General features: G+C 55.0%; 1 protein-coding gene across 1 annotated transcript; it reads right to left on the bottom strand.

Moving 5' to 3' along the window:
• Window positions 1-5,330: 5,330 nt before the first annotated feature.
• On the bottom strand, window positions 5,331-6,299 carry LOC309585771 (olfactory receptor 14J1-like; the record flags this gene model as incomplete). The annotated part of the gene is made up of 1 exon (XM_082303634.1): window positions 5,331-6,299. The coding sequence occupies one exon, from the start codon at window positions 6,297-6,299 to the stop codon at window positions 5,331-5,333; it is 969 nt and encodes a 322-aa protein (XP_082159760.1).
• Window positions 6,300-10,292: the final 3,993 nt, after the last annotated feature.

Below are 10,292 nucleotides of genomic sequence, written 5' to 3'. Positions count from 1 at the left end.
ATCAATGTTTTTTTAAAGAAAAAATCCCTCACAAGGTGAATGAGCTCAGTAACACTCAAAACAATATTATTTGTTAGAAAAATCATCTGCTCCAGTGCCTGAAGCAAAAGGTTTGCCATTTATTCCATCATTCCTTCAAATCCAGGGATTAGTGAGAACTTCTTAACAAATTCCTGCCTTGCCTTATGGTCCTTCAGCTTCACCAGGGCCAAAGCTTGCTGCTCAGAGTCAGTACACGAATCCCTGTGGTGTTACCATCCTCTCTGAGTGAGAAAAGCACTCGAGATGGTGAACAAAGAGATGGGGCAGTTTCCTGATGCCTGAGAAGGATGTTCTTAAGATAAACAAAATTGCCCAATCAAAATTTATAAAGAAATGACATTTATTATGCGACCAAAATATCGGTTTTAAAAGCCACGATCGAGAAAAGCAGCTCCGAGCCCGGGGTCGGAGCTGGGTGAACACGCATAGATCTGATCTCTATCGCACCAGACCTCCCAAGTTCACGGATGCTGCTTTGGCTGGTCCCTTCTTATACATTTTTTGGGCAGAGTCCAAATTAATTCTATTCTTCTCGTCATTTTAGCATATTCATGAAGTTTTCTTGTCCCAGAGCTGGGCTGCAAAAAGCCTTTCCTGGATCCCAGGAATTGTCCATCCTGGGTGATGAGTGGGCCATTTCTGCTGATGAATGGGCCATCTCTGCTTCCTGGAACAGTTATTTTTAGTTCCCGGGATGTCCGATTCCTTATCAGATGAGATGTAGATATCAGAAGGTGGCAATCAAGTCGTTATGGTGCAAATGTCCCGGTGATAAGATCTAACCCCACCTGGGTGGAATCCTCACTTATTGTGAGAGAACTTCTTTTAGTGTTGTGAAATTTTTCTCTCAGCCGGGCTGGTGAAGGGATTTTGAAACTCGGTCTCTGTAGGGTCTGATTACACTCCAATTTTATACATAATAGCACGAATTACATACCTTATTTATAACATTCTCATCTCAGTGGCACAAAGTCTGCTTTTGTTCAGACAGGAATGAAGAGGAAAAATGGCAGAAATTCATAACAGGGACGATGAGGAGAAACATTGGGCTGTGCACACATTCAGTCCAAGCAACATCAACTCCAGGTGTGGTTTAAAATTCACATTTGTGCTTTATTAAAGCCACGCACTGTATTTATGGCTCTCAGTGAATTCTGTATCCAAAAGGGACACGTTAGATGATTCAAAATTAGTTGGATTTCTTTCCTTCTCCTGTAGCAGTGCCAGTAGGAGAGGTAACAAAGGCAGTTCCCTGGCCTTCAGACATTGCACAGAAGTGGGATCCATAGATACAAACTCAGGCAGCCAAACTGCAGGTATTTCATTCAGGGCCTAAGACATGAAGCTAGGCTTCTTTTAATAAATCACGGACAGGGATGAGCTCCTGACATTAATATTGCACTCCTCCCTCTTTCTGCTGAGACAGTCTGGCCAACACGAATATCCCTAATACAGATGCAGGGCTCTGGTATAACAGCCACCCGAAAAAGCCATAGTTCCAGCTACCTTTCCTTTCTTTGCATCATACCAGGAGGAATCAAAAGGAATGAAACCTATTTCATTTATTATTACAGGTGAGAACCCCTCTAAGTACATAGGAAGAGAAGTTGTAGTTTGTAACCTTGTTCTCCATCTAGAAGTAAAACAGGGGCTGGTGTGAGGCAACGAGGGCAACAGAGAAAATGCTGAAAAGAAACTGAGGGATGCGAAGCCAAATTTTCAAGCATTCCAGGCAATCACACCACTCAGGGACAGTCTACAGCTCAGCAAATCACATGCTGGAATGCAGTGGAGTATGGAGTAGGGCAATAGGGAACTGCTGAACAAAATAGGTGCTACAGCCTCTTGTGCTCAGGCTCTTAGCCCAAAGTATGTTCCAGCTCCAACTGAAGGGCATTCTGAACCAGAAGAGCACTGACCTTTTTGATTTTGGCAGTTCACAGTTCTCAGACAGCAGAACGTCTGTGGCTCCTCTCATCATTATTTTTGCTGTTTTCACTACTGGCCATCAAGTTTCCTGCAGTAGCCATCCATGAACCCCGGATCACTACTACATTAATAACACAGAACATGGCTCTCAGAGTGCATTAGTGAGGTACCAAGAGAAAACCCAAATGATGATCCTCCTCACAGAAAAGGTAACAGACAAAAAAAATAAAAGTGTGAAAATACTTTTTAAAAGATGGCTGAAATGAGGCAAATTCTTAAAATTAAGTAAATGTCTGAAATGAAATTTAAGCAAATTTAACTGTTGCAAGGTATTCTGAATACACATACAGTACAATATACTAGAGTCCAAAATTAGAAAAACTTCTGGTCATGGAAATATGGGGTAAGGGATATGTTTATTTGGAAAAATCAGTTCAGCAGAGATCTCTTTGCTACAAATATCTTGAATTTAATTCTTCTGCCTTGATACAATCTCCTGAGAAAATAAAAAAATAAAATAAAAATCCTACAGGAAAAACTTGTGTTGGATGCAATCTATTCACTCAGACCTGATACAAAAGTCTAATTTATTCTCTTGATTTATTGTCTCAAGGAGAATGAATTAATTATTCTTCCACTCAGAAGTCTATGGCATCAATCCTTGAGTTGAATCAGAGAAAATTCAATCTCTCATGAGTTCCCACTCCATTTACTTTTCTTGTAGTGTTCTGTTTTGTTGAAGTGAAAGCTCCTCTGGACTCAGGCCCAGAGGGAAGCCAAAGCACAGGGGCTGAATTAAAACCTTTGGACAAGCTGAGATACATGAAGTCACACCAAAGTGAAATAGAAATACAGATTTTTTAACCTTTAGTAGAAATATATGCTAAGTGCCTTAAACATTGAAAAGCTGCAGCAGAGACCTTAAACACAGTTCTTACTGCAGCAGGGTTACCTTTTCACAGAATTCTTTACTTTAGACAAAATATGGATAGAATGACACTGTTCACATTTTTTAGATAGAGCATTCACGTAAACAATAAGAGCTGATAGAAACTGCATCCGCAAATCTGTGTAATACCTGTGTAACACTGGTGTGAGGCTTACGACTGTTAGAATTAGACCAGGATCGGTTAAGAAAAGGAAAACTAGAATCGTGTGTTAATCTTATTGGTCAATTAACAAATCTAATCCACACTTCTGCAAGAAAAAATATAGAGTCTAGAGTATAGAGCATATAGAGTACAGAGCATATAGAGCATATAGAGCATATAGAGCATATAGAAGAAGAAGAAGAAGCTGTTTTGCCTGTTGTTGCTGTTGCTGCTTGCCTTTATCATGTAACCCCCTTTGAACTCTGCCTTCAAGAAAGCTGTGAGACTATGAAATAAAGACCTCAGCAGAACAGCAGCCTCCTCTGCTCTCTCACCCTGGTCCGGGAAGGAAGGGTACCCCGTCCAAAGCTCAACAGCGCAGAGCCCCAAGGCTGCTGTGGGCAGCAGGGCCCAGGGGCCGTTCCCACCCGCAGCGCTCCTGTCCTGGGCTGGGCCTGCACAGGGGCTGGGGCACCATGGCTGGGGCAGCGGGGCACAGAGGGGCCACGGAGCCGCTGCCGGGGCTGACAGCAAGGCCAGGGACACACAGGGAATTTCTGGGCATTGCCTGCGCTGGGCAGGGCTGAGTGTGGGGAAGGCAGAGCTCAGCTGGCCTCGGTGGCTGCAGGAAAAGCCAAGAGCCCGGAGAGCCCCCGTGGCTGTGCTGGAGACCAAGGCTGGAGGAGGGAAATGCGGGGCTGCTGCGGGATGGGGAGGGGGATTGAATTCCAGCAGGCACCGACGGGGGGCTGAGAGACTCAAGGGCTCCTTGGCCTGAGCCTGTCCTGGAAAGGTCTCTCAGCCCTCTGTGCCCATGAAGGGCTCCAAGGAGGAGCAGAGCTCATCTTGGCAGGACCCTCATGGAATCCCTGAGGGACAAATGCCAGTGCCTGCCCAGCCTTCCCAACGTCCCTGACACCAGACGCCTTTTCCACATCCCTCGGTTCCAGGTCAGTGCCCAGAACACAGCACAGCCTGTCCAGGTCCTGGGGGCGATTCCCAAGGGAGGCAGCTGTGATTTCTCCCCACAGACCCACCACTCCGGTGTCTCTCTGTGCAGCCCTTGGCTGTCCTGAGCACTTTCCCTGGAGCCTCCCTGCCCTGGACGTTTGTCTCCATGCAGTTCTCAGCACAGCCCAGCAAAGAATTCAGGTGCTTTCCCAGAGGACATTACTCTGGCAGTGAAGTGGCCTCAGGGCACTGTTTGTGCCCCTGGAATTGTGCCAGCCCCGAGTGCTGCTGATGGTGTTTGTGCTCACTCGGGTTCATCTCCCCACACCCACTCGATGCACTGCTGAAGGCTCCTCAGGACACAGCAAACACGGACTGCTGGCCTGGTCACTTGGTGTCCCTCCGTGCAGGGACAAACAACCTCCTGCAGGGGAGGGCAGAGGCCAGTGCTGGGATTGCTGGTGGCAGGGGCTGGTGTGGGACACTTGCCCTGGGCACCTTCCCAGGCTGTGCCCGGAACAAAGGCACAGCCCAGGCCCTGCTCTGCTGCTCCCTCAGGTCCATCCCAGGAGCTCTGGCAGTGCCAGGACACTGCTGCCTGCCCCCCCTGCACACTCCCCCCCTGCCCCTGGGCACTGGGGTTTGCTTTGCCAGGGCATTCCTGGGGCACATTCCTGGCAGCAGCTCAGGAGGAGAGCAAAGCCTTCCTGCCCTGCCCTCAGGAGATGCCCTTTGCTGATGGAGCTGCTGTGCTGGAGCCCGGCTGTGTCCCAGCAGTGCCCGTGGCCTGTCCCTGCCTGTGCTCACAGCACGGACACGCAGCAGGACAGTGACCGAGCTGCCCGAGCACTCCGGCCTTGCACCCTCAGAAGGGCTGGGAAAGGAAGTGTGGAGCTGGGAAGAGCAGAGGTGGGAAGAGGCTGGGCCATTGTCCCTGGCCGTGCTGCTGTGCTGGGAGTCTCTTCCCTCCAGCTCTGCCCACAGGCACTGCCCCTGCAGAGCCAGAGAAGGGCTGAGGAACAAACCTTGGACACAAAGGTCAGGGCAGCCCCTTGTTTTGATTCAAAGGCACAGAGAAGAAGCCTCCTGAAAGTCTTTGTGTTTCAAAAGAAAGGTAGATGTTCATGTAGAAATGCTAGGAGTAGTACTACAGTACTTTATAAAAAGCAGAATAACACCAGAAAAAGAATAAGAAAAAGCACCAATGAAAATATGGACAAAGAGGGAAAAAAAAGGCTGAGATTGTAAAAAGTTACATTCTGAAGGTTCTGGAGCAGGAAAGAGAGAGTTTATTGCTTCTGAGAAGCATCCTAGTCATCATTTTCCTCGCACAGCAGAAGGAAACAGAAAGATTTTAACTTGTGAAAAGTATCCAGTCCTCACTTTCCTCAGGGCATCCCTGAGCTCCTGGTTCCTCAGGCTGTAGATGAGGGGGTTCAGGGCTGGAGGCACCACCGAGTACACAACTGACAGGGCCACATCCAGGGATGGGGATGAGATGGAGGGGGGCTTCAGGTAGGCAAACATAACAGTGCTGAGGAACAGAGAGAGCACGGCCAGGTGAGGGAGGCACGTGGAAAAGGCTTTGTGCCGGCCCTGCTCAGAGGGGATCCTCAGCACAGCCCTGAAGATCTGCACATAGGAGAAAACAATGAACACAAAACAGCCAAAGAGCAAACAGGCACTGACAGTGATGAACCCAAGTTCCCTGAGGTGGGATTTGGAGCAGGAGAGCTTGAGGATGTGTGGGATTTCACAGAAGAACTGGCCCAGAGCATTGCCCTGGCCCAGGGGCAGGGAAAATGTATTGGCCGTGTGCAGGAGAGCGTAGAGAAAGGCACTGGCCCAGGCAGCTGCTGCCATGTGGGCACAAGCTCTGCTGCCCAGGAGGGTCCCGTAGTGCAGGGCTTTGCAGATGGACACGTAGCGCTCGTAGCACATGATGGTGAGGAGGAAATCCTCTGCTGAGAGGAAGAACAGAAAGAAAAACACCTGAGCAGCACATGCTGAGTAGGAGATGTGGCTGGTGCCCCAGAGGGAATTGTGCATGGCCTTGGGGACAGTGGTGCAGATGGAGCCCAGGTCGGTGAGGGCCAGGCTGAGCAGGAAGAAGAACATGGGGCTGTGCAGGTGCTGGCCGCAGGCTCCGGCGCTGATGATGAGGCCGCTGCCCAGGAGGGCAGCCAGGGAGATGCCCAGGAAGAGGCAGAAGTGCAGGAGCTGCAGCTGCCGCGTGTCTGCCAATGCCAGCAGGAGGAAGGGGCTGATGGAGCTGCTGTTGGACATTTTGAGCCTCTGCCCATGGAGTGCTGTTGAAGGACGAAACAGTGAGGAGTCAGGGGAGACTTTGCTGAGCAATGTCCAAGCCCTTTCTCCCGGCCCTGCCCCCCAGTTTTCCTTTTCTCGGAGCCCTTCCCTCAGCCCCGTGCCTGGAGCTCTGCTGGGATCTGGCCCCGTTGCTGTGACGAGCAGGGGTTGTGCCCGTGGACAGCGAGGAGTCAGCTCTGCTCTGCTGCAGCGGGGACATGGGAATGGGGACAGGGGCCGGTCCTGGGGCTGGACTCCATCAGCCCAAAGTGCTCCTGAGGCAGAGGAGCTGGGCAGCATCTCCTGTGCCAGGGCTAAGGAATGGTGATGGCCAAAGGCACTTTGAGAGGGTTTCCTGCTGTGCCCAGGGAGAGCAGAGAGCTGTGCAAGGCAAGAGCATTGGCTGTAACTCAGAGAAGGGTGAGGGGAGCTGCTCTGTCCCTCCATCTGTCCCCAGCTGCCCCTCCTGAGATCGAGGGCAGTCACTGTGTTCCCCTGAAAATCAGCCTGGCACAGCTGAGAGCAGAGGGACCCACAGCCGAGCAAAGTGGCTGAGCCTTTCTCAGAGTCTCAGCCCCACTGCTGGCCAAGGACACTCCCGGCCCCAGTGTCCCCTGGAAGGCAGCTCACAGCTGGGATGGCATCCCGAGGGCACAGCGAGGGTCCTGTCCATGGCCCTGCTGGAGGAGAGCCGGCTCATTGCCAGCCTCCCAGCCCGGCGTGCCCAGAGCTCCCGGGGCACAGGGAGCTGGGACACCCCATTGCTGTGCTCAGCCTGCACAGGAGGAGCCCCAGGGCTGGGCCTGAGCCTGCAGCTGGAGCTGCCATTCCCAGAGAGCCCCTGAGCAGCGCCAGGAGCAGCTGAGCAGGGCAAGGAGAGAGAGCCGGGCCCTGAGGAAAAGCCTTTCCCTGCGCAGCGCTGCCCAGCCCCTCCCGGGCAGCACCAGGGCAGGACAGTCGCCCTCAGGCCCCGGGCAGCAGGAACGGGCCCGCGGCCGCAGAGATGCCCTTCATCTCTGGTGCTGCTCTGCCGGCCCAGGAGGGCACCGAGGGCCCCGAGCCCCCGGGCTGAGGGCCCCGAGCCCCCGGGCTGAGGGCTGTGCTGGCTGCGAGGGGACACCGGGGCTGCGCTGCTCAGCGCGGTGTCTGCACTGCAGGGCAGGCCCGGCAGCTGCCACAGCTCCCCTCAGCAGGGCTGCCCTCAGCGCTGCCTCCCTCCCTCCCTGCCCACGGCTCTGCTGCTGGAGCTGTCCCAGCCGGGAGCTGCTCCTGCGGCCCGGGCTCCGTCCCTGCCGCTGCTGCCGGAGCCAGCCCAGCCCCTGGGCCAGCCCTGCCCGGCAGCCGCTCGGGGCTGCGGGGATTAAAGAGCAGCTCCCCCGGGCCTGGGCACCATGGAAAGGTGATGCTGGCTGGATCTGGAGGCCGCGGAGGTGCAGGCACTTGCTGAGGCTCCCAGGAATCCTCAGTGGGATGGTTTAAGAGCCTCAGCCCCTGCTCCACCTGCACAGCTGAGTTTCCATTCCCACCAAGCTGAGCCAGGGAAAAGTGGGAGCACAAACTGAGGAAAGCAGAGACTCAAGCAGGAATCTCCTGCCCTGAATGTGCTCATGAAAATCCCCTCAGGAATGAGCTGGGCATGAGCTGGAGCTCTGAGCAGCCCTGGCCCCCACAGCAGCCTCTCCACAGCAGCAGGACCTGCCCTGCAGGAGTCACTCCTTGCAGCCACAGCTCCCCTGCACCGCCCATGGGGAGCTGCCAGGCAGGCTGAGAGCTGCCCCTGGCAGGTGGCAGATGCCCTGGCCTGGCAAAGAGCCCTCAGGGCTGCAGGAGCTGCTCTGCAGGACAGCCCTGGGCACCCCTGGCTGCTGCCCACCTTCACAGCCTGCAGCCGGCCCTGGCAGCAGGAGCCGTCCTGCCCTATCCCTCTGACGGTGCCCAGGGCAGCCCCGCTCTGCAGCACATCCTCCCCCAAGGCAGGAACGGCAGCAGAGCCATCCTCACAGCCATGGCAGCCGTGCCATGGGCCAGCTCTAGAGGATCCCTGCAGCCAGAGACTCACTGTGTCCCACGCTGGGAAGGTTTCTCCAGGAATGAGTTCAGAGCTGCCCTCCCAGCTGCTTTAGCCAGCTCTCTGCTCACTCCTCCCAGGTACCTGCAGGCAGTGCCCTCAGCCCTGCTGGGCTGGCAGAGGAGCTGCTCCTCAGCAGAGCTGCCTCTTTGAAGCTCTCCTTGGTTGCCAGGAGCTTGAGAGTTCCCTCTGTGCCAGGAGCCTGGCCCAGCTCAGCAGCACAGCAGCAGCACAGGGACTTTAATTACCCTCTCGGGCCTTTGGTGTTGTTCACATCAGACTCAGTCCCTCAGAGGGTCTTCAAAAAACTTCTCAAGAACTCAAAGTCAGATTCAAAGTCCAAAGTTTCTTTAACTTTTAATGGGTCCCAGTGAGGGACACGACTCACGTGAAAGTGTCCCCAGGTTCCAGTGAGAGCAGAACTCTGGAGGCAGCGATGGCAGGTGGGGACAAGCAAGGGAAAGGTGTCTCTGGTGCTGAGCAAAGCTGGCTGTGTTCCAGGAGTGCAAAGGGCCAAGGCCTGAGCCCCAGCCCCTGGCAAGGCAGATCCTGTCCCTCCCTCAGTGCTCAGGGCTCTTGCCGGGGCACTGGGATGTGGGGATGGGCAGTGCCCAGGGCAGCACCATGGGGCAGCCCCTGCCAGGCTGCTGGGCAGGGACAAGGAGGCCCTGAGGCCCCAGGGCTGCAGGGGTCACTTGTCCCCTCCTGGCCTCAGGGCCAGGGCCAGCAGCCATGGCCAAAGGGCTGCACAAGTTGGCTCTGTCAGGGCCTTGCAGCTGCTGCCCATCCCTCTGCCCTCTGCAACCCACGCTGTCCCACGGTGTCCCTGCCCTGCACCTCTGTCCCTGCAGGCTGTCCTCATCCCCCCGGCTGCCCCACCTGGCTGGCCCCTTCCTTTGCTGGCAGCTCTGCGTCCTGCCTGCCTCTGCCTGGGCACACAAAGCCTTGGGCTGCTCCAGACTCCTGGGGGACGTGTTACACCCCAGCCCTGCCTGGGAGGGAAATTCCTTTCTCCTGGTGTCCACTCTGGGCCTCCTCAGCTGCCCTCTCACAAAGGCCCCTCGGTTCTTTGGGGCCAGCAGTGCCACAGTGGCCCCTTGGTTCCATGGAATGCCACAGGGTCACAATGGTCCCCTTGGTGCCATCAGCCCTGCAAGGTCACAACGGCCCCTGGGTTCCACGAGGCCACGCAGGGCCACAGTGGTGTCCAGAGGAAGGGCAGCACCAAGCCCCAGGGTTTCAGGGCAGATGAGCCACAGCCACCAGAGGCCAAGGCCAGCCACATCTGTCTGTCCTGGCAGGTTTCTCTGGGAGCAACCCTTGGATATTGGGAATTTGGGAGGCGGAATCCCAATTTTGGCCATGGGCACCTTGTTGAGAAGGATGGGTTTATTCCACATGAAAGAAAAGCACAAAGTCCAAGAATTTTGGAAGATGAGAGGTGGCCACCATGGGCGAGAGCAGCCAGACCTGTCTCTCATGGCAGCTTTTGTCTGGGAGCAATCCTTGGATAGACAGAATTTGGGAGGTGGAATCTCAGTTTTGGCCTGGGAGCCTGGAAAAGAAGGACGGTTCTCTTCCTTAGGAAGGAAAGCATGGAGCCCCAGGGGCCCCAGGGCTCCTGAGCCAGCCCCTGCTGCCCCGGGAGGGAATTTGGGGAGGGGGCAGAGGGGGTGCGCAGCCCCCGCCGGGGGATGACCCCGGCCCAGCGCCCTTCGTTCAGCACCGAGCTGGGCTTGGGGCCACAGGAGGAAGAGGCCGATGGGAAGCAGATCCTGCAGGGGGGACAGGGCTTGGGCTCAGGGCAAGGTCCTGCCCTGCACACCTGGCTCAGGTGTGAGCCTGCCCCGGGAAGGGAGCGGGACATTGCCATCCCCACGGATCAGGGCTGGGAGCAGCGCTGG

Source organism: Coloeus monedula, assembly GCF_965178545.1.
Source record: "Coloeus monedula genome assembly, contig: HAP1_SCAFFOLD_293, whole genome shotgun sequence".
In the NCBI taxonomy this organism is placed as follows: domain Eukaryota; kingdom Metazoa; phylum Chordata; class Aves; order Passeriformes; family Corvidae; genus Coloeus; species Coloeus monedula.
Note: the sequence above shows the minus strand (reverse complement) of the source record. Positions and strands in the feature narration are given on the sequence as shown.